The sequence below is a fragment of the Alosa pseudoharengus genome, unplaced genomic scaffold (assembly GCF_046254945.1).
Source record: "Alosa pseudoharengus isolate Yale_2024_CS ecotype anadromous, Long Island Sound unplaced genomic scaffold, YU_APseudo_1.1 YU_APseudo_1.1_scf_20, whole genome shotgun sequence".
NCBI classification, from domain to species: Eukaryota; Metazoa; Chordata; class Actinopteri; order Clupeiformes; family Clupeidae; genus Alosa; species Alosa pseudoharengus.
The window spans coordinates 6,612,946-6,637,705 of NW_027468664.1; the positions used below are offsets into that span (position 1 = coordinate 6,612,946).

The 24,760-nt window shown below is 43.1% G+C and overlaps 2 protein-coding genes across 3 annotated transcripts in view; both read left to right on the top strand.

The window, feature by feature from the left end:
* Positions 1-10,645, top strand: part of prkcea (protein kinase C, epsilon a) — a 33,470-nt gene extending 22,825 nt beyond the window's left edge. For both annotated transcript variants that reach the window (XM_076296367.1, XM_076296369.1), the window contains 5 exons: positions 173-327; positions 565-703; positions 1,093-1,281; positions 1,870-2,016; positions 8,030-10,645. In XM_076296367.1, the coding sequence (XP_076152482.1) occupies positions 173-327; positions 565-703; positions 1,093-1,281; positions 1,870-2,016; positions 8,030-8,176 (777 nt within the window). In that variant the 3' untranslated portion in view covers positions 8,177-10,645. The remainder of the gene's footprint in view (positions 1-172; positions 328-564; positions 704-1,092; positions 1,282-1,869; positions 2,017-8,029) is intronic.
* Positions 10,646-11,139: 494 nt separating this feature from the next.
* Positions 11,140-17,611, top strand: LOC143136829 (endothelial PAS domain-containing protein 1-like). The gene is made up of 9 exons (XM_076297502.1): positions 11,140-11,162; positions 12,760-12,950; positions 13,101-13,246; positions 13,338-13,419; positions 13,861-13,979; positions 15,198-15,391; positions 15,682-15,788; positions 16,106-16,250; positions 16,860-17,611. The coding sequence occupies exons 1-9, from the start codon at positions 11,140-11,142 to the stop codon at positions 17,086-17,088; spliced, it is 1,236 nt and encodes a 411-aa protein (XP_076153617.1). The 3' UTR covers positions 17,089-17,611.
* The last annotated feature ends 7,149 nt before the right edge of the window (positions 17,612-24,760 follow it).

Genomic DNA, 24,760 nt, shown 5'->3' on the forward strand with positions numbered 1-24,760 from the left:
GTCAAAACCACAGCCAGTAATTAGTAGACTCGTGGAAATGGAATTTACTCTCTGTGTCACAATCCCACGAAAAACACTACACTTAGCCATTATCTGTCATCAGGTGGCTCAGTTATATGACTGGTGATTCACATTTTTCATCAGTTTGTTCTGTGATTTGTGTTGTCTTCAGGACCGCCTGTTCTTTGTGATGGAGTACGTGAATGGGGGAGACCTCATGTTTCAGATCCAGAGGTCCAGGAAGTTTGATGAGCCGCGCTCACGCTTCTATGCTGCCGAGGTCACTTCTGCGCTGATGTTCCTGCATCAGCACGGAGTCATCTACAGGTGATGCTTCTGTCCAGTCAGCACCTATACACCCCACTCCAAACACACTGACACGATCACACATCCTTAAAGATCATTGTACAGGAGAAATACAGACCAAATGCATATTATTCATTTTTTACACTTGTTGTCTTTGCCACCGTTTACCCCTCATGACTATTAGGCATATATAATAAAATGTACTTTTTAATAATAATTGTTGAAAGGGCTGTTCCTCTTTGTCTTTGCTCTGCTCAGGGACTTAAAGCTGGACAATATTCTGCTGGATGCGGAGGGCCACTGTAAGCTGGCTGACTTTGGCATGTGCAAAGAGGGAATCCTGGATGGAGTCACCACCACGACCTTCTGTGGCACCCCAGACTACATCGCTCCAGAGGTACAGTATATTAGTCTTCTGTGGCCATTCCCACTGCTGATAACTCACTGATTTAAAATGCTGTACAGTACACCACAGCGCTACAGCATTCTGTTTGGTTATTGACTATGTGATAGAAAGTGAAAGAGAAATGACATTTAAGGTTTTTATATTCACTCCTCACTCTCTAACTTTACATTACACACACACACACACACATACACACACACACACACACACACTCACTCACTCACACACACACACACACACACACACACACACACACACTCACACACACACACACACACACACACACACACTCACACACACACACACACACACACACACACACACACACTCACTCACACACACACACACACACACACACACACACACACACACACACACAGATCTTGCAGGAGCTTGAGTACGGGCCGTCGGTGGACTGGTGGGCGCTGGGCGTGCTAATGTACGAGATGATGGCGGGACAGCCTCCGTTTGAGGCCGACAACGAGGACGACCTGTTTGAGTCCATCCTGCACGACGACGTGCTCTACCCCGTCTGGCTCAGCAAAGAAGCGGTCAGCATCCTGAAAGCGGTGAGGCCGTGTTAACCCAGAAAGAGAGAGAGAAAGACAGAGAGAGAGAAAGAGAAAGAAAGAGAGAGAGAGAGAGAGAGAGAGAGAACGAGAAAGAGAGAAGTCCACAGTTACTTTCACTTTTGCACTCCCAGCATTCCCAGCCAATGTCCGGTTTGTTTGGGGGGGTCATTTGTCCTTTCCCACTCTTGTCCATCATGTCCTACAGTAGCGTCTCATGTGCATATGTGTCTGATATCTCCTCACCGGTTTGGATGCTCCTAATGCACACGTCATTGCAACCATGCAACTATCTTCATAGCAGCATAGCAGACTTTGTTTTTATCAGTTACTAAGTTTGCTGCACTTGCTCTCGTTGTGGTTTGTGGGTGAGTGTGCCTCTGTGTGCCTCTGCATTTGAGCCCATTTCTCTCTTTCTCTTTCTTTTTCTGTCTGTGTGTCTCTCTCTGTGTGTGTGTGTGTGTGTGTGTGTGTGTGTGTGTGTGTGTGCACAAACATGAGCGACTGTACATCTGGACGATTGTGGAATTTGATGTGCGGCAGGGTGGTTGAGATCTCTTATTATTGTGTCTGCTTCTCTCGGCACAGTTCATGACCAAGAACCCCAGTAAGCGCCTGGGCTGTGTGGTGTCCCAGGGCCTGGAGGAGGCCATCAAAGCCCACTCCTTCTTCCGAGAGATCGACTGGCTGCTGCTGGAGCAGAGGCGAGTCAGGCCTCCCTTCAAGCCTCGCATCGTAAGCAAACACAAACACTTCAATCTCTACCACTGTACATGACACACACACGCTTCAATCTTTACCAATCTACATGACACACACACGCTTCAATCTCTACCACTCTACATGACACACACACGCTTCAATCTCTACCACTTGACACACACACACTATGCATCCCAATGCATGCAGTGTTTCCACTTTCCACAATGGACACACGCGTATATCACATAGGCTGAATGGAACATACAGATAGCAGTGCAGCAGACATATAGTTTGTTGATAATGTCTCTTTATGTCTCTTGTCTTGGGTCCCTGTGGTTTAGACAGTCTCAGCCCACTTCTGCTTTCCCAGAGTGAACTGAATATGTGTGTGGTGAGATGTGTCTTTCACAGCCAGTTACGCTAACTGGCTGTGAAAGACAGACGCTGAGATCCAGAGATAAAGGCAGAGAGAGAAAGGTCATGTAGAGGCCAATATCATGTCACCGTTCGTGTGCCCTTCTGCCCTTGTCGTAACCCTCTCTCTGACTTCCAAATGCCACCACATTGGTTTCCCTTAGCTACCACACTGTGTGTCTGCCTGTGTGTGTGTGGTGGGTTTTAGATGCTTTTGGTTTCTTTGTATAAGATATTCTACTGCAGTTTTTTTAGATTGTACTTGCTCTATTCCTTCTTTTGTGGTATAGGCCTCATGCTCCTCTGAAATAAGAAGCACTTGTGACCACTCCTTTAAAAAATCATAAAGATTATGTTTGGAATCCCCCGTGTTTACAAGTGATATACCTCTAGAGTTCAGTGGAAACACAACAACACTTCCCAACAATGACACCCCCACACCAAAACGAAACAAACAAACCAAGCTCTTTTATCTGTGTAGAAACATGTTATCCATAATGTTCAGTCAAGTCAACCAGAAATGAATGTCAGTCAGACATGACAAATTCTGTCATTTTTTGCAGTAGTTTGAATGCAACTGAATTTGAATATAAAAACATATACATACGTTTTCACACCATTTGTTATGATGCTTGCAATTGAGCTCTGGTGCATCCTACTTCAATGGTCCAATGGTCCACCCGTGCCTAATTGAATTCATTGGACCTTTTTAGGAGAGGCACACATCTGTCTATAGAAGATCACCGTCTCACATTTGATGGTGTGTGTCAGAGTTAAAACCAAGCCACGAGCCCGTAGACCTGTCAAGGTCAAAGAAAAGTCAAAAGTCAAAAGTCAAAGTCAAAGTCATAAGAAGGCACATACAATGAAGAAATAAGAGCAGCAAAATTTGGGTTGAAATTGTGCAATTGTGCATAGACAGTCAATATGATAGTGCAAAAGTCAGGCCAATAAATGGCTGAGGTAGTTCTGTTTGACCTAAGTATGCAAGTGGCATAGTGGTGCAAGTTATGTAAGAGCAGCAGAAGTGTGTTCAGAAGTGTTTTCAGGACAACAACAAGTTGCAATGTGTGCAAGTGTACAAGTGGAGTAGTGCAAGTGGAGTAGGCAGCCATTGTGGGTCCAAAGTCCAGGATGTTATGTAGCTGAGGGTGGAGGGGGGAGAGGGGGGAGAGAGTTCAGCATCCTAACAGCCTGGTGTATGAAGCTGTTGGTGAGTCTGGTGGTGCGGGAGCGCAGGCTTCTGTACCTCTTCCCAGAGGGCAGTAGATCAAACAAATTGTGAGCGGGGTGACTTGCATCACTCACAATTGTGGTCGCCTTGCGGGTGAGGTGGGTGGTGTAAATGTCCTTCAGGGAGGGGAGTGAAGCACCAATAATCCTTCCAGCTGTGTTCACTATGCGCTGCAGGGCTTTCCTGTTGTATTCAGTGCAGCTTCCACCCCACACAGCGATACAGCTGGAGAGGATGCTCTCAATGGTGCCTCGGTAGAATGTTGTCATGATGGCTGGTGGAGCACTTGCTCGCCTGAGTTTCCGCAGGAAGTAGAGGTGGCGCTGAGCTTTCTTCGCCACTGATGCAGTGTTGGTGGTCCAGGAGAAGTCTTCGCTGATGTGCACCGCCAGGAATTTGGTGCTGCTCACGCTCTCCACCACAGAACCGTCGATGGTCAGTGGCAGGTGTTGGGTGTGACCTCTCCGGAAGTCTACAACAATCTCCTTGGTCTTGCTGACGTTCAGCAGGAGGTTGTTGTCCCTGCACCACGTGGTCAGAAGGTCGACCTCCAACCTGTATTGAGTCTCGTCGCCCTTGGTGATGAGACCCACCAGGGTTGTGTCATCAGCAAATTTCACTATGTGGTTGTTGCAGTAGGTTGCAGTGCAGTCATGCATCAGCAGGGTGAAGAGCAGCGGACTGAGCACGCAGCCTTGGGGAGCCCCCGTGCTCAGTGTGATGCTGCTTGAGATATTATTGCCAACACGTACTACTTGAGGCCTCTGACAGAGGAAGTCCAGTAGCCAGTTGCAGAGGTAGGTACTGAGTCCCAGTTTGTCAAGTTTGCAGATGAGTTGTTGTGGTATTATGGTGTTGAATGCAGAACTGAATACTATAAACAGCAATCTCACATATGAGTCTCTTTTTTCCAGGTGGGTGAGGGCTGGGTGGAGGGCAGAGCAGATTGCATCCTCTGTGGACTGTTTGGCTCGGTATGCAAACTGGAAGGGGTCCAGGGTGGGGGGGAGAATGGATTTGATGTGTGACATGACAAGCCGCTCAAAGCACTTCATGATGATGGGTGTCAGTGCCACGGTGCGGTAATCATTGAAGCAGGATGGAGCAGTTTTCTTCGCCACAGGTATGATGGTGGCAGCTTTGAAACATGATGGGACGATGGCTTGCTTCAGGGAAGTGTTAAAGATGTCTGTGAAGACATCCTTAAGCTCCTCAGCGCAGTCCTTCAGCACACGACCTGGGATGTTGTCTGGGCCTGTTGCCTTACGGGTGTTGATAGCAGCAAGTGTCCTCTTCACGCTGTCGGCAGAGAGGCACAGGGGCTGCTCGTGTGGATGGGGAGGGGTCTTCTGTGGGCAAGTGCTGTTTTGTGCTTCAAAGCGAGCAAAGAAGCGGTTCAGATTGTTGAGCAGAGGGATGTTGCTCTCACAGCTCTGTGGCGCGGGCTTGTAGTCCGTGAGGGCCTGAATGCCCTGCCATAGGCTTTCCTGCTGTCTTTGAAGTGGGTGGTTATCTTGTGAGTGTATTCCTTTTTTGCTTCCTTGATGCCACGGAACAGGTTGGCTCTCGCTGTTCTCATGCCAGCTTCATCCCCAGCTCTGTAGGCTTTGTCTCTGGCCCTCAGCAGCCTGAGGACATCCCCTGTCAGCCATGGCTTCCAGTTAGCCCGAGTGATGATGTCTTTTGTGTGGGTCACATCATCGATGTGTTCAATGCCTCACTTAAGGGAAGAGGAGAGATAGACTTCTCTGCATAGTCTGTCTGCCTCTTCACCCCCTCCATGTTTGGATACTGTCTGTCCACTAGCCACTTTTACCACTGTCTTTATGCCTCACTGTTTGCGTGCTATATTAGCACATTAGCACATATGCATAACCCCCCCCCCCCCCTCATTGCCACAGCCGAACTGTGGCCACACATATACCTTTTCTTAAAATAGTTAAATATATAGATATATAGACTTTACTTTACTTTATTTCTGCATTGTTGCACTGTTGACTTACTCATTTGCACTATCACCATGACCACTACCACTATCACCATTGCACTACCACCATGACACTCATTCACACAGAGCACCTTAGAGCACCTTACCTGACCTTACTATGCACAGAGAATCACAGGCTCAGTCCCTGCCTCAGTCATTGCAAGCGCCTCTGATTGATTAATCACCACTATGTGGATACTGTTTTTAGAATTGATTTAGATTAAGTGTTATTTAGTATAATTTGTATTTTAGTATATTTAGCATATTCTTTATCTTCTACTGTCCTTATTGCTTAGTTGTGTTTTTATATTATATACTTTAATTACTCTTTCTGCTGTTAAAGAATGTGTTTGTGTTGTCTGTATGCTGCTGAGACCTTGAATTTCCCCTGGGGATCAATAAAGTATCTATCTATCTATCTATCTATCTATCTATCGATGCACTTGGTGATGTAAGAGGTTACAGTGTCTGTATACTCCTCTATGTCTGTCTGGTTGTTGTAAGTGGCTGCCTGCTTAAACATTTCCCAGTCTGTTGTGTCAAAGCAGTCTTGAAGAGCATCGGAGGCTCCCTCAGGCCACACTTTTACCTGCTTACCAACCAGTTTGTTTGCTTTTACTCTTTGTCTGTATGCGGGCATTAGCATAACAGTGATATGGTCAGAAAGTCCAATGTGGGGGAGGGGGGTGGCTTTGTATGCTCCTTTGTGTGTAGTGTAGACCAGGTCCAGGATGTTGTCTCCTCTTGTTGGAAAATCAACATGCTGGTGTAGCTTTGGAAGAACAGTTTTAAGATCTGCATGGTTAAAATCTCCAGTGAAGATGGTGAAACCGTCTGGGTGTGCCGTCTGTTGTTCACTGACAGCCTGGTACAGTTCACTAAGAGCCGCGTTCCTATCGCTGTTATTGTTGGTAGGCGGGATGTATACTGCGACTAGCAGAATCGCAGTATTTTCCCTTGACAGGTAAAAAGGACGGCACTTTATGATCATAAACTCCGCCAGTGGTGAGCAGTGTTTGCATACTACTACAGTGTCCCGGCACCATTCGTCGCGGATGTAAAAACAGATTCCTCCTCCTGTGAGACAGGGTTGTGTGAAGACTTTCTTTGAAAGTGCCCAAGAGCCAGTCAGTGCAGCTCAGTGCCTGGTTTCTTCCACACACACCATTAGGAATTGTGGCCAAATAGTTCAGTCTTTGGTTCATCAGACCCAAGGATTTTACCTCTCATATAGTCTGAGAGTCGTTGAAGTGCTTCTTGGCAAACGTCCGCCAAAAAATGGCTTCCATTTGGCCACTCTACAATAAAGGCCTGGTTGGTGGAGTGCTGCACTGATGGTTGTCCTAACCCTTAAAGGTGTAGGTTTTTGAATGTTCTAAGTTCTGCAACAATTGAAGGTTCTAAAATTCTATGTTGAATTCATTGAACCCAGATATTCTTTAGAACGTTCATTTCTCAACATTCCCGTCACACCGGTGTGACGGTACTCCTTTAAGGGTTAATGATGTTGCAAGCTTCTCTCATCTTTACAAAATAACTCTGAATCTCATTAATAGTGACCATTGGGTCATTGGTTACCTGTCTGACCAAGGACCTTTGTCCTCCATTACTCAGTTTGACAGGAAGGCCAGATCGTTTTATGGAGGATTGGAGCTGGTGTAGATTGATAAGAAAAAAAAATGAATTCAATCCATTTCAAGATGAGTCTGAAACATAACAAAATGTGGGAAATGTGAAAGGGTCTGAAAACGTTCCGGTGGCACTGTATTAGATTAGAATAGATTAGAATAGATTCAACTTTATTGTCATTGTGCAGAGTACAAGTACAAAGACAACGAAATGCAGTTTGTGTCTAACAAGAAGTGTAAAAAAGCTGAAAAGTGCAATGTGATATACAAAGTATAGACAGGGGGCTTAGTTGGTTGGTTGTTACTAGAATGCAGAGCTAGAGTTTAGTAGGGTGACAGCTGCAGGAAAGAAGCTTCCTTTGAACCTGCTGGTTTGGGTGCGGAGAGACCTGTAACGCCTCCAGGAGGGGAGTGGGGTGAACACTCTGTGGTTTGGGTGTGTGCGTATGAGCTATGTAAGGGGGAAAGAGTTGTTTGCTTTCAGTATGTCAGTATGTATGTGTCAAGTATGTTTTCAGTTATGTTTTTAATGAGGTGATCTTGCTTGATGTTGTAGTAGGGTATTCCAAAGCCATGACAATAATGAATGACCTGCATAACTAGGCTGTTGGGGGGAACTACCTAGATAGATAGATATAGATACATACTTTATTGATCCCCAAGGGGAAATTCAAGATACCTGGGGTCCAGTGTGATGAAGAGTAAAGAATTGCAGGTTAAATGAAAGCTTTCACATTTTAATTACTCCTGTAATACACTCACCCACTTTTTTATCTTGCGCAGAAAACCAAACGAGATGTAAATAACTTCGATCAAGACTTCACTCGAGAAGATCCTGTCTTGACACCCGTGGAGGAGGACATCATCAAACAGATCAACCAGGACGAGTTTAAAGGTTTCTCCTACTTTGGAGAGGAGGCTCTATCCTAAAGTTAACTCCTATTGCCCCCCCCCCCCCTGCACAACACAGACACAAACACAAAGATACTCCCATACAGATAACAGATATAGAACCACCACACACACACACACACGCACATACACACACACACGCACACGCACATACACACACATACATGCACACGCACAGACACACACACACACACAAACACACACACACAGACACATGCACGCACAAACACACACACACACACACACACACACACACACACACACACACACACACACACAGACACAGACACACACGCATAGACGCACAGACACACACACACACACACACACACACACACAAACACAGACGCACAGACACACACACACAGACACACAAACACACACACATATACGCACAGACACACACACACCTATCTTTATTAGTGGGGTGCTAAGCTGGCAGTAGTGTGGAGGTTTGAGATTGGGCTAATGTAATCTCTGGATATTGAACATGAATTTGGTGGTATTTCTCTGGCTTTATTTCTGTTCAATACCCAAAGAAGCACTTATGTTACCTAAATGACTTGGACTATTGTTACTAAACACACTGAGGGCGGATGCCTAAGATGATAGATGGGTATGTTTTTTTTTACGTTTTATTTTTTTGTTGAGTGGTTTTGAAAATGCACTACCTGTTACCAAAACAGAGATACCAATGATTGTATTAGAGTCCAGCTCCCGTTCCCTACTTTACTGGTAACACATTGCAATCTGCTCTTTGGACAACTAAGAGACAAAAAAAATGTAATAAATGTATATTATTTTTCATTTTAAATCATTGTTAAAAGGTTCAAACTTTGTCTGCACGGGTGACAGTGACATTTTGCAGTACAAATGCCTTTTTTAAGAATCAATTCAGGTAACTTATGGGAACAGTTTTATAACTTAAAAAAAATGTGGTTTGCTACAGCTACAGTGCGAGGCTGTGTATTGTATGTATGTGTGTAGTGGGGGCATGTATGTCAGGGAGGGAGCAGTTATGGGGCCCACGCAGGGCACAGTGCATGAGGGTGCATGCAGTGTCCGTTTGAGTTGCTATTTCTGTACGTTGAGTGCATCTGTTTCAGAGGGCTGTGCCTGTTTGGCCTGGCTGCTGCAGTCTTCTCCTCGTGGCTTTGTGTGGTTGTGGATCGGCCAGACAATGATAAGACTCGTCGGGGGCCTCTTCACAAAAGGCCCTCTATAGTTTCGGAAAGAAAAAAAAAGCCCATGGAGGCTTGAAAGACAGGCTTTTTCTGAGTACTGCATGGTCAGGAATACTCCTGTGGTACAAGTCCATGGAGAGCGGTCAGAACTTACGAGACTCCGAGGAGTCATGCAAAACCTTCACTGGTCTATTGGTACAGTATCTTTAAGATTTAGACTGGGTCCTTCTCTTGCCCAGGAGCCTGTAGAGGGGCCCTGGTGCATTGCTGTCTGTAAGCAGAAGCACACAGAATGTTTATTTCTCACTGTTGCATGCGTCTCTCTGCATCTTTCCTCTGACACGGCTGGCTCCTGTCGATGGGCTGTTCTCTGTGTACCAATCACGTCCAGGGCTTTTTTGACTGTGGAATGGCGTGTACGGACGTTTGATCCCCCGCAAATGAAGAAAACAATCTTTTTTTTTTACCCCTCCTCTCATGTTGCTCGGTGTTGTGTTTGTTTACATTATGTTGGCTTTTTGTTCATTTGGCCGATTATGGTATCCAAAGCTACAGGAAGTAGTTATATTTGGTCTTTCTTTTCACCTCTTGTGCTCCGTAATCATTTCAAACTCTAAGGAAGCGAAGGAGACCTCTCAGGCTCACTAATTAAATGGAGCACAAGGAAGAAATGCAAATGCCTCCTCATGTGAATGTTTTCTCTTTCATCTCATGGTCTCATTTTTTGTAATTGTTGCACATTGTCCTTTGAAACAGCTTATACTCCACACAGTCATTCCATATGTCTTACATGCGTACATTGCTTTCCCCCCCCTCTGAATTCCAATAGCACCAAGCATAGGGCACCTAGCTCCTCAGAAATCAACACCAAGTACCCAGCAACCACAGCTGGCGAGGAGCTGGATGATGCCAAAAGCTGTTATCTCTCATCTCTATCCCTTTATGTTTCTCTTTTATCTTTCCTTTGCTTCTTTTTTTTTATTGTAAATGAAGTTACACTTTTTTGAGTATAGGATATTAACATGTTGTCTCTCTTAAAGTCAAAGAAATGCATAAAGAATTACCTCTTAAATTAAGTGCAAAATGTTTTTTGGCTGAATATTAAATATTTTGTGACTACAGTATTATAACACTCATGCTTTGATATGTATGATAGTGTGGTGTGTATGATATATGCCAGTGTTAGATTATCTGTCTGGTGAAGTTTTTGTGTGCAGAGGTAACATTATTTTAGCAGTATCTTGTGTGAAAGTTTTATGTGCCAAAATACTGTAAGCTTAAAAGATGTGAATGTGCTCGATTTATTAAATAACTCCTATTAAATAAGTCAAAACGAATAAAGTCTTGAGTCCATAAATTCCATACATAAACACGCATCATATGTCGCACATTACAGAGCTGAATAGACTCAAAAAAGAAAGCGAAAGACAAATGGGAAAAGGGTGACTATATATATGCAGCGCACGAGCTCAGCACTAGAAGTTGGGTGGATTTCTAAAGCGATAGAGCACTGATTTGGTGAGTTTGTAGAGACAGTCACAGTGTGTAGAATACACGGGTAGGTTTCAGTTGGCATCTAGTGCAAACTTCCTGAACTTGGATCCTTTTCCCTTTTCTTGCATCCGCATCTTTTTTCGGTGCGTTTGGGCAGCAAAGATCAACCTCACCACTGGTCAAGTGATGGATGTTGATGAGACTAATCGTTACTCTCAATTAAGCTAATTTGAGTCATCTCGTATGCTCAACTGGTCTGCAAGCTCAACATTCCTCAAAACAGGCGGACTCAAGCACTAGAGAATGACAGCTGTGGAGTCAAAAAGGTAAGTGGAGTTGTGACATACCTCAATCATCTTGCATAAGTGACCAACATTGTCGCCATTTCTTCGATCTAATTGCATGGTGGATAGCTGTGGGTATAATTTCCATGGATGTTTGTATTGCCTTAATATTTACATAATAGCCACATTTGTGTTTTTTACAAAAGTATTGTGTGATTAGTGTATGTATGAAAAATACTCTTGAGTGACAATACCACATAACTAAACAATACATGTGCATACCCTGTGCTGTACTGAACGCCGACCGGAAAACATCCTCATACGACGGGGCCTTGATGGCTGCACCTCACGGGCAATGTTCCTCATCAAATGCGAGCGATAGGCCATAATTGGCTTTTTTCTAAATGTAGCCTATGTACAATATATGTAAAACCTCACATTTAGATAAGAGAGTATAGAAGCAATGCTTTTAGCCAATTAAGCTTCGATCCTCGACCTCAAACAGAGAAGATGTGACGTCTTTGCCTACACGCCTACAGGTGTAGCTAGCCTTATTTTGTACCTTTCTTAGTAAACCTTCCTTGAGCATACTATCATATTTTTTTAAACTTTTATTCAGATATCAAGTATTTTGTTTATAGATAAAGGTGCTGAGAAATGCTTAACACTTCCCATTTTGACCTGCTACTCTTAACCCTCCTGTTGTGTTCATGGCAGTGACCGATTGACAAATTTTTCTCTCTCAAAAATAGTGTGACTTATTCTGACTACCATGAGGCTCCTTGACTTTGTTAACACAGGGCATCTGAACACACAAAACAAATTTTGATATTTTTTATAACAATTTCAGTGTTTTATTTAAATTTAGAACACCCATGTGTATTTCCGGTCAAAAATGACCGGCCATTAGAAATGAATGGGTGAGAAAATGGTCAGTGTATAAAATTGAGTCCTGGCACATACTTATTGATCAGATGGACTGTATATGTGCTTCTGTACATTAAAATATACACACAAACCCACCCTCACTCCCCCTCTGCTTCTATGCCAGCCCCCACTGGAACCTTTCCCCAATAGAATCTTCCCCTTTCTGACTTGTATGAGCTCAGGTCCGTGAGGCCTGCTGCAGGCCATAGCAAATGGAAGTACAAAACTGTTTATATACAATAGAATACAAGTTGATACAAAGGTCTATCACAACATTAGATGATAATATGTGTGTTACTATGGATTTATAACAGTAAACATAAAACGAACACAACAGGAGGGTTAAAAGAAATGTGTTGTCCCTATCTGGACACAGAGATGTGTTAAGAACAACGCACGTTGTGTTGTTTTTAACACAAGTTGTATTATTTTCAACACACATTGTGTAACAACTAAACAAGTAAACAACACAAACTGTGTTGTCCTTATCTGGACACAGCAATGTGTTAAAAACAATGGAAGTTGTGTTGTTTTTAACACATTTGTGTGCACAAGAGTGCAGTAATAATTCTTAGAGTACTTAACACTGTTCCTAAGAAAGTAAACACTAAAATGCTGCATATTATGAAGATTATAAAAATATATTTTAGTAATCTCATGGGTTGATGAGTGAAGACCCTTTTTGGTCAAATTGTCCTTGTCCCCTCACCAGGCCCCTCTCAGACCGCCGCAAGGAGAGGTCTCGTGAGGCAGCACGCTTTCGCCGCAGTAAGGAGACGGAGCTCTTCACTCAGCTGACCGAGCAGTTGCCCCTACCGGAGAGTGTCAGATGCCACCTGGACAAAGCCTCCGTTATGAGACTGGCCCTTAGCTACCTGCGTACTCGTAGACTCCTCAGTGCAGGTGTGTGTGGAGAGACACGTGTTTCTCAGGGGTGTGTTTGTGCTCTTTGGCTTTATTTTGTTGATGTGGCCTCAAGGAATTGTGTCCAGTCACTGACTGAGCGTGTGAGTTGTTTACACTTTAATTTTCACCCTCTTATTTCACAACCAGGGTACCCTACCAAACACGTAGGAGATGGCAGACAGGAGAATCAGCTCTCGCTGCAGTCTCTGGAGGCATTTCTTCTGGTGATAACGTCAGCTGGTGACATGATCTATGTCACAGACAACATCAGCAAGTTCATGGGCCTGTCTCAGGTGACCGTCTACTTTCGAATGTCATATACTCAGACTTTTTTTGTGTTGTGAAGCCATTTTTAAATAGGATTGTTTTCTCCTTCTCTTTCAGGTGGATCTAATAGGACATAGTATCTATGACTTTACACACCCCTGTGACCATGGTGAAATTCATGAAAACCTCAGTATTAGAGGTATGTGTTTAAGCTGGGTGCTGTCATGCATGTCTTATTTGAATATTCACTGATACCACACCATTTGAATGTAAACTCTGCCTCCCCATCAGTTACATGGGGCACAAGATGAGCAAAACAGGGGAGCAGAAACAGTGAGATAACACTGGCTAATAGGCTCTAGTACTTAATAGGATCATCTAGTTTACAGTCTGGCTCTCTAGGATGTACCCATGAAGCCACCCTAATTGAAGCCACCCTAATTGAAGATAGGTAACAAGATGCTGAAGATGAAACTTGTCACCTTGTTGAGAACAGACAGAATCTCAATTTTTAGACACAACATATTTTTACAATGCAAGGACTGTTCAAGGGTTGTGACCACTGGGACTAACAGAAACTGAAACAGAAATGTTGAGTGTGAAATGTGATGATGACGCTGAGGTGTGATGTGAACTGCAGGGTCTTCTTTTGGCCTGAAGCGAGGGGGAAGTCTGACAGAGAGAGATTTCTTTCTAAGGATGAAGTGTACTGTGACAAACAGAGGACGCACTGTCAATTTGAAATCAGCCAATTGGAAGGTGAGGGAGGGCACACAACATATAAATTCACACACACACACACACACAGTGAACAGCATGTAAAATAAATTAAGGTCGATTTCATCTAGGGTTATTATCTAAACCCAAAGTAATCTAATAGCCTTGAGGCTGAACAACAGTCAATACGGCACAAGTGTGCTACAATGTGTTTGGCCAGAGAATGTCTAATAAATGGGCTCTGGTTTGGCCCATACACAGTAAAAGAAAGATTTGTCCAATGAGATACAAGCACTTCCACTGTTCAAACTTTTGACTAGTACGGTACTTTTGACTGGTAGCAATTCTAAGAGTTAGTAAACTCTACTCTTAGAATTGCTACCCCTGCGTGCATTTACTACGCACCACAACCGCTGGGTTTCAATTGCTCTTCACACCACTGCCCTTATCAACTGCAACTCACACCACTGCTCTGTCCACTTCTCATCTGATCTCTTATTGGGAATTTACACCACAATCAGTTGCTTCTGTCTCTGTCAACAATGGGTTTTCCATGTGTTTTTCTATATGTACACTTCCCATACACTTTAATATAGAAGTGAAGTGTAAAAAAGTGTTGCTTTCCTCTACTTTTGAAGGCTTTATATGTGTGTAAAGCACTGACGGTGTGAATTGACACACTGATTCTAATGGAATCACTGACAATAGATGGACATCAGACGGGCGACTTCTGGTGTAAATTCCCAGTTAGCTGTTGGAGTCTGATATCTCTTATCCTGCCATCGCTACTTTACTTTCCTTTATGTTCCGCTGCTCCTCCTTTTCCCCCTTTCCCTTACAGCACGTGGGGCAGCCGTGGCTACTGGTTAGCACTTCGGACCTGTAACTGATGGGTTGCCGGTTCCAACCCCGACCAGTGGGCCACGGCTGAAGTGCCCTTGAGCAAGGCACCTAACCCCTAACTGATCCCCGAGCGCCGCTGTTGATGCAGGCAGCTCACTGCGCCGGGATTAGTGTGTGCTTCACCTCACTGTGTGCAGTGTGTTTCACTAATTCACGGATTGGGATAAATGCAGAGACCAAATTTCCCCTCACGGGATCAAAAGAGTATATATACTTATACTTAAATGGCGCTTCTACAGGTCAGCCCCCTCTACGACGCATAGAAGTGCAAATAGCTGTCATTTACGCATAAAATGTTACATTCGAAACAATGGGAATAATATCTAATGCATGCAAGTTGTTAAATGCATTTGGCAGGTAGTACACTGCACAGGGCATCTGAAGTTGTCCAGCTACAGTTCCACCTTCTCTGCTGAGTGTCCAGCGCTAGTGTGCACGATGCTCCTGTGTGAGCCGATCCCTCAGCCGCCCGGAGCAGACACGCCCGTCAGCAGCCACATGTTCATCAGCCAGCACAGCTTGGACATGAGGTTCATCACCTGCGACAATAGGTAGCAACAGAATCCTCAACTATACTATACTATATACTATACTATACTATTCTATACTATACTATGCTATACTATACTATACTATATTATGTTATACTATACTAATGTATATTATATTACTACACTATAATGTTTCCCTCATGGTGTGTGTGTGTGTGTGTGTGTGTGTGTGTGTGTGTGTGTGTGTGTGTGTGTGTGTGTGTGTGTGTGTGTGTGTGTGTGTGTGTGTGTGTGTGTGTGTGTGTGTGTGTGTGTGTGTGTGTGTGTGTGTGTGTGTTTGTGTGTCACAGAGTAATCAAATTGTTGGGGTACCAACCAGATGAACTTTCTAAATGCTCAGTGTATGACCTCTACCATCCCCTGGATGCTACAAACATGGCCAGAAGCCATCGGATCTGTGAGTCTCTTATTGCATGTGTTTTCCTACTCTGTCAGATAGTGGAACTGAAAGTAACACATTCTAGTCTGAGATATGGTGACAGACAGGCAGATGCCGTGTCTTGGATGGCGGTTTCTTCTACATGCTAAATTTGAACATTTAAATATGAATTAGATTACATAACTTGGACTGATCTGTATGGTTCTATATACATTATATATACACTATATACATGTACATTTCTTCATTAATTAATCCATCCCATTTGTAAATCAGTACATCATTATTGTGCAGATGGCTATGACACTGAGCTGTGCGGGGGGCTTTTGTGCCAGTGTGTATCATGGGACAGGTGGTGAGTGGGCCCTACCGGCTGCTGGCCAAGCGAGGAGGCTACGTGTGGGTGGAGACTCAGGCCACAGTGCGCCCCGTCAGCCCCAACAACCAGTCCCACGTCGTATGCCTCAACACGGTCCTGAGGTAAAGCACATGTCACGCTGCTGTGCCATTTCTCCTTTAACCCTTAAAGGTGTCCGGTGTGACGGGTATGTTGGAAAATATACGTTCTTGAGAATATCTGAGTTCATTGAATTAAACATAGAATTTTAGAACCTTCAATTGTTGCGGAACAGAATCTTATGTTAGAATGTTCAAAAGCCCACACCTTTAAGGGAAGCTGGATAAAGGCCCATTCACATCAAGAACGATAACGATAACTATAAACAAATATCGTTCTTGTTAATATGAATGACGACGTTCACACATAAACAGTAACGATAACGACATGAAGAACGATATCGTTGGGGATAACTTTCAGAGCGATTTTCAGAACGACAAAAAGCTAATAGCCAATCAGAACCCATCAAATTTTAACCGTCACATTCATTGACACAAAGAGAGACTTTGTTTATTGTTGTTCAGTGTGAACGCTTTTATTGTTATGGTTATAGTTATCGTTATCATTATGGTTCTTGGTGTGAATAGGCCTAAGAATATGTGTGTAGAAATGCAACACTGCTGAGATGAGCACTGACACGTTATGTGTGATGTGTTGTTCTCTTTCTGTTTGTTCTTTCCTTTTCTCTACAGCAACATAGAGGAGCGCTGGGTCGCTTTTTCTTTTGAGCAGACGAAGGCCGCACAGAAAGAGGGGTGTCGCACAGACAGCCCTGTACCCAGCAGGCTGAAGCAGGAGTCGGCGGCACCGCTCCGAGCAACAGAGGCCAGCCTGGGCTACTTCCAGCGTGAACCCAGGCAGTTCACCTCTCTGCGGTCGGTGTGCCCTCCCACTCTTATTTCACCATACATGCGCACCTGAGCTCTTGCCAGACACATGGCATACCTGCCTGCAACCACAAATTACACCTCTACCTCAATATTTACACCAGCACAACAAGGACCATAATCCATGAATGGCTATTTCAAAATAAGATAGAATGATTTGTACTCTGTTACAATAGGTTCCATACAATAAGTATTGGCCACGTTTTAAAATTAAAGTCTCATGAGCTATTTTTCACCAGACAGATGGTCATGGTTCTTCCACTGTCTGACATTATTGTCTGGCACATCTCTCCAAAACACCAGACAGATGGTCAGACATTTTTTTAAACATGGTATATTAAATGTATATCTAAAGATGTTAGTGGTCAACTGATATCTTCGATGAGGCTGATATGTCCTGCTGCACATTGCAAGCAGAACATGTGCCACATCAGGAAGTCACATCTAGTATGTTGGGTACTTTCTGTCCATGCCCAATTACCATTGCAATGCAACACAGAGTGTTTCACCACACGTTTGTACACTGCTCTCACACCTCACAAAAGTTTACACAGACTGAACATGTCAGGCTGAACTGTAATATGCAAGTGTTTCATTAAAATAATTGTGAATGTCTAAATATCACCTCCTTCTGTCTGTGATGTATCCAAGGAAACTGTTTACTGTTATCACGTAAATTCTCTTGTGGTTGGCAGACTTTTACATGGATTAGCTGCTCTAAGCATAAGTATAAAACAATTTCTCATTTTTTAAGGTTGTTACAGGCAACTAGTACTGGCATCATCTTAAAATAATTTTTTATTATATAAAGGGCCTATGACCATTTGCAATATCTCTTGTTCCAAATGAATGCTGAAAGATTAATTCATTTTTAATTGAAATATTTAAATAATATTTGCAATTAGCAAATTGTGAAAGTCGCAATTAATCGTGCCACTCACAACTGATTACAGTATTTTGTTAAAACATGATGAACGTGTACCAATATTTTTAAATGCACCATAGACTGCAGTATGATGAATGTACAGCAAAAAAAGACAAACAAAAGCAGTGCTGGTCTTGCCTAAGTAGTAATATTTCAATCATTTTCAAATATACTACATAGTGAACATTGAACTGAATTTGACTTTCAAACGTTAAATTGCAAATCAAATTGTAATCGCAGTATCTATCAGAAAAATCTAAATGAGGTATTTTAACCCCAAATCGCTCAGCCCTATTCCAAATAGTCATCCAGGCTCGCACTATCCAGTTTTGTGACCACCCTATTAAAATATAAGAACATGTTTCATCACAGTATTGGCAACAATTTCACCACCAAAAGATTCTAATTAGCATGTCCACAAGTCTTTCACTGGAGCCAGTTGTGTTGTTCTTAAGATTTGTGTATGTCTGTTATGTAGGGTAGTTAGATTGCTGGTTTTGCTCTATTCCGAATAAAAAGTCTCACTACTTAAACACGTGATGGTTATTGGTCTTACTGATCTATAAAGGGCTAATGTAAATGCGTGTGTGTCCGATAAAGACATTTCAAAGTGTTTAAGAAGACAGCTTTCCCCACGAGCAAAGCCACATAGCTAGGTGTTGAGGCGAGGAAACGTTTATAAGTGGATCATGTCGACGTCATATGAATGCTGATTCTCTCTCAGTGTCTTTATTTACCTGCTTGGCCTGTCAGATGACTATCTGGACATCTAAGGTCTTTAAATATGTGTTTTCATCATGGGCAAAGCCAGCCTTGCCAGGCCAGAGCAGCATGGATTAAAACCAGTCTCATATCAGTGGCCACTCTGTGGTCAGACAGCATCTGAGGACCCATGTGTCATTGATTGTGGCGTTGCTGTAGTAGTTCTTTAATGGGTTTCCACTACAGACTTCTCACAGCAGCATGTGTACCCCACATGTGGAGGGACATTACATAACTCTGTAACTAAACTGTATCAGCAGTGTAAGAATGATCAAAGAGAAGGAGGCCTAAATCAGGCATTATGTAATCAGGATGATTACAGTACATAATAAATGTATGTCATGTTCAATTAGGAGAATCCCAGACTGGGGATTGCATGTTTTGCCAGGTTATGGTAGTTATGGTATGGTACCATGTTATGGTAGTTATATATATGTGTGTGTGTGTGTGTGTGTGTGTGTGTGTGTGTGTGTGTGTGTGTGTGTGTGTGTGTGTGTCTGTGTGTGTGTGTGTGTGTGTGTGTGTGTGTGTTGAAAATTGGTCCAAAGCAACATGAAGAACATGTTGCTTTGGACTAATATCACTACTACTTTTTTGTTTGCCAACCAAGCTCATGGTCACAGAGCCGTTTGAGGCATCAAGAGTTAGTTGCTGTGTGGAACACAGTGTGACCGTTGAGAAGCAGTTCCTGTCATGGATGGTGCAGCCACCCTTTCCACAGCAGCAAATGTGTTGCACTTTTCAACCACTTGTATCTGCATGACCGCCCTGTGCCCTTTCAGCCCCCTGCCAAGTTCACAAGACATGAGCAGTGGCGTGATGTCTGCTCACAGATGTGTAGCAGTGGAGGAAAATGATGCCCTAAAAATATATTCTGTTCCCAGGCCAGCAAACGGAGATGCAGTCATGCATCACATACTGCAACTTGGCTGTTCTTAGGTCAGTCTGCCAGGAGTGTCTGACACCAGAAGTCAGACACAAAGAGCTTGAAAGAAACCGAAACCACATGGACCACAGCTTCCGGTAGCAAGGCACACGACAGCCACTTTCTCGTGGGAACTTTTTCAACTCTTTACCTCTCAGCTCTTCAGTATTGCGCACTTCTCTGTCTATCTTAGTGGGTTTGTTTGTGTGTGTGTGTGTGTGTGTGTATGTGTGTGTGTGTGTGTGTCTGGATGGGTGGGTGGTTGACCACCTCTTTTCTAATATTGCATTAGTCAGATGTTTTAAGACAGCATTTCCTCTTTCACTATGAGTTTAAGTTGAATCTATCTTAATGATAGAAATAGCTATTATGTTACCGGCTGTTTGGGTCATACCCAAATGTTGTCTGAACACAGTGTTAGCTTATCATGATGCTGATTGCACTTTGTTTGCAATGCCACCAACATCGGTGTTTCTTCATAAGCAAGATGAGTTAACAATTAGCATAGTAGGCCCCAGCCATGGCGCAATCGGCTGGGGCACCTGCACCGTACACCGGCGACCCGGGTTCGATTCCCGCCCCGTGGTCCTTTCCGGATCCCACCCTGACTCTCTCTCCCACTCACTTCCTGTCACTCTCCACTATCCTGTCACATTAAAGGCATAAAAGCCCCAAAAAATATAATAGGTGAAGGAAATAGGTGTGTGGGGAAATAGGTGGGTTAATGTGAAATAACATGGGGAAATAGGTGGGATAATGTGAAACTCCTGTCCTTTCATGCATATAAGAGTTATGTCGCCATCTAGTGTCTGGAGTTTGACAAACGATGTACTCCTTCATCACCCTTGACATAAATTCATAAATTCACACTTTTTACACCACTCAGTTATCACTGTAAGGTGTGCATGAAATCCCCAGCTTAGTTGATATCATGATGTAGAGTTTTAGTATTATTCACACAGTAAACCCCCCTCTACTGTCAAATTCAGTAAAACTCAAAACTGAAAAACCACAAATGGTTATTTCATAAATAATAAACAACTGCTAAAATAACAATGATGAAAGATAATGTATTGAACACAATAATCTTTATTCTGTACAGAACAAAACATTTTGATTGATGGCTGAAAGGACAAAATATTGACTCATAGTGCTATATCTAGTAAAAATGTCATGTGTCAAAATCCTAATTGCCTATATGCCAGGCACTTCCTGGAAGGCTTTTCAGCCAGCACAAACATTTCCAATGGACCATCACTTGTGTTGTAGCAGCTATGGTTTTAATGCACCTGTTTACACAAACCCAGTTGCGTGTTGCACCTATAGTGAATGAGCACGTTAAGATGACGAAGGATTCATGTGTGTTTTATTTATGTCAGTTGAATAAAGAGTTGCCCTACTGGGTATAAACAAGATATTTTCAATGTCCGAGTGAACATGAAAAAAGCGAAATATAACAGAAGATGCCGTTACACTGACTTTCCACCGGAAATATATGTGCTGTGCTGAAGAGCCTTCCATGAAACTTAGTCCAATTCAAAGAAATGCCCCTTAAGATGTCATGAGCATATTTGTCCAGAAGGTGTCCCTGTTGTACACTATTGCGACTCCTCGCTCCAGTCCTCCTCCATGAAGGCCGAGCCCCATGTATCCAAGTATACCCCATCATAAAACACTCTCTCACCCTGTCCGCTCTACACGCCATAGTCCCATCCCCCTAAAGCCTCCCATGTGCACAGAGCTACTAACATTATCATGCCCCCCCCCCCTCCAGTACTTTTATGTGTGTGACAGCCCCATCCCCCAGTGCGGACCCTCCCCCACATCGTAGCCCTGCTGGTTTGGCAGGAACACAGGCACACTCTGACAGACTCACGCTCTTGCTGTCGTTCACCTTAAGGAAATACATGCACCAGGACTGAAATGTTAACAATGAATGAATAGCTGATTTGATATAATTTGATATGTGATGAAAACCGAATCCAATTACATATCCATTCAACACACGCATTTGGTCAATCTCAGCACACCTCAAGGTCAATCTGTCACATTATAGAGAAAAATATCAGTAAGCCTAATATAGAAACTGTTCACTTACAGAATATACCACTAGCAATGTTACTAATGACCACCATTCACAATCAAGGAGTTGCTTCAGCACATGTGGTCATTTGTCAACAGAGTAGGACTGCAGCTATCCACAAGAGCTGTGAACAAGCACTCCTCAAAATGCCATGAAAAGATCTGTGCATAAATTAACCACATTCTTCAGAATTTTCTTATTCTTTAAAAGCCTTACCAGGACAAAAAAACAACTAATTTACGGCCATTTCTGGAGGCCAATCTCCTCCCCGATTCAACAAACAGGGAGGGGGGTGTTTTCCCTGGCTGAGCCAATGGGAAGCTGTTGTATGCCCTTTGAAACCTGAGAATGATGAATGATTAAAGGCTACAGGCACACAGAACTAGCTGGGCAGATGACTCAGGGTTGCCAGTGTCATCTTGTAGAATACATATTTCTCTAAAATATCTTTCAAGCATATAGTGTAAAGCATGTAGATAAACCAACACTGTTTTATGATATTTGATTCTGTGAATATACTGCATAAATGCATACATTGCTTTCAGAATATTACTGATACAGTTGAGTGTCATACTGTGCATTATAAAATGGTAATGGTAAAATGGTAAAAAAAACAGTACTCATTGTATGAATGTACTCATTTAGAAATTGTTTTTAAAATATCCACTATCCAGGCACTATTCCTTTTATTTTATGTGAATCCTCTGTACGCTGAAACCAAGCTTCTCTTGGACCTGCGCATCAGAAGTAGTGGGCACCAGGGCAGGTGCATGTGTGACCTCATAATCTATGAGGCCTGCAGAAATGTGTGCAATATTTATCTTTATGGTACTTTTAAAGGGTCACTTCAGAACAAAGTTGAAGCAGGCCATAAATCGACTTTGATGTAACCTTTCAAAGTTAGACTTTCATTGATGCAATAAGAACATTGTTTTGATAGCATGTGTGAAAATAGGCCACTTGAATCAAAACTGCTCTACCAACATTTGAAACCACATGTTTCTAAAACCCTGAGCACCTTAGAATACACCTTAGCATGGGGTCTACCCTGTGTCCTGATAAGGAATGTACAGACAACCAGTTCACCATTTCACCATGGAAGTGCCTGGTGTCCAACCCCAGTTTGTCCTTTTGACAAACCATGAATGAGCACCTCCATTGCCTCCCTTTTTACAGATAGGAACAAACGAGAGCATTCAGAACAGATGCCCTTTAAATTTGATTTGTTTAAATGTGATTATCTCTATTAACCACACAACTGAGCCTGCTTGGCAGGAACCCCATAAATAACCTACCCATGTATTCAATTAGGTCATTTACACAGTTCAAATGAAAGGATGTGCATGAGTTCAATGCATATGGCAGTGCAAAAAGACATATAACTGTTCACACTTTTAAATTGCATGTGAAAAAGGATAGGGTGAAAAGCACAATAAGGATATAAACACAATATGAGATCAAAACCTTTGTTGCTATCCTTGAATTAAATCCTTGATAGAAACGTGCTATATTTCATTTTTTTGAACAGCAAATTAATTTATTGTAGGCCAGTCCACATGGCTAAGACATATTCATTCTGTAGCTGTAGCAATTTGAAGCACCAATGCAGACAATGGCCTGTCTGATCATGCCCAAAATCTACTCTAGTTTCAGGTTAATATTTGCATGTTTTCCAAACCTCAGCAGGGGCATTTGTACCAGGATCCAGAGGTATCATCTCTAATCTTATCAGTGGTGCAGAGTCCATCAGGGTAGGGGGGGTCAGCTGAGATTAAAGAGCTGAAAGTTCACAATCAGCACTACAAGCCCAAGAGGGACATCAGATCTTTAATCACTTGAGATTGATGCAGACACTTGAGTGGTTAAAGGTCCAAATAATGGTTTGCGATATCGGGGGAGGATAGAGGCTACACCAGGACTGTTGTGGGCCCTGGGTTAAGGAGGAGCTCAAAGTTGGGTGGGGGTAACCTTTATTTGGGTTAAATAATGTGTGGCAGAGGCGAGATTTTTTTGCTCTACTCTAGTAGAGTATGTTGCATAGCTAGTGAGCGAACTATGCACGTGAGGTTGGCGGGGGTTTGACGGGGGTGGGGGGTGGGTTTTTGACATCCAGGTACGAGCAAGACACACAGCAGACCTGGACATGCATTTTTCTGATGGGCGGAACCCATGCGCAGTATACAGGATAAATGAAGGCAAGACTGTACTTTATTAACCACTGGGCTAGCACCCAGTGAGCAATGTTCAACATGGGAATCAGCACAAACAACACATAGGTTAAGGTCCCTTCTGCCAAATACAATCATTAACCCTTAAATAATAGAGGAAAGAGCCTGTTAGTTTTTGCAATGATAGCATATTAAAGCCACAGACAAAGTTATCTATTCTGGCATGTACCTTGATCATGGACCATCTGATAAGTCACAGCAGAGGACATGTAGGCTATGGTATCATGGGTGGCGAAAAGAGGAATGAAATTATTTAGTCAGCATAAATGAGTACATAACCTTGAGCCATAGTTGGACATGTAGGACACAGTTGCAACAGGGAGAGGGGGATTGTCAGTTACACTGTTGTTTATCTGCTCAGCCACAAACATCTGGGATCTACAGCATGTGTGTGCTTTCATTTTGGTAATATGCCTCTTGTGACAAGTTAAATAGTAAATGTCAACAGGCCACTCGCCTGGTCAAGCTCCTCAGCTGCTACTATTTTCCAAAAGATAACCCACTACCTTGTGAGAGTAAAAGACGCACTGCAGCTCAACACCTTTACCCACATAGCCTACTCAAGACAACCAGCGGGGAATGTTGAGATTGAGAGGAGAGTAACATTGATCAATGACGCAATGCATCAGCGCTACCAACCATTTTATGCCTTCAGACAGTAAGAAATAAATGGTGCCGTGTTTACATGGGTTTATTTTCAACGTCACCAGATAGGTTTTCTGCAGTCAGTCATAATCGTATGGCGGAGACACACGAGGCATTCCGGAATCCCGGTTTTAAAAG

Coding starts and splice junctions, on each gene's coding strand:
- LOC143136829 (XM_076297502.1), top strand. CDS start 11,140: ATGACAGCTGTGGAGTCAAAAAG. Junction 13,420..13,860: donor TGAAAACCTCAGTATTAGAG/GTATGTGTTTAA, acceptor TGTGAACTGCAG/GGTCTTCTTTTGGCCTGAAG. Junction 13,980..15,197: donor TGAAATCAGCCAATTGGAAG/GTGAGGGAGGGC, acceptor TGCATTTGGCAG/GTAGTACACTGCACAGGGCA.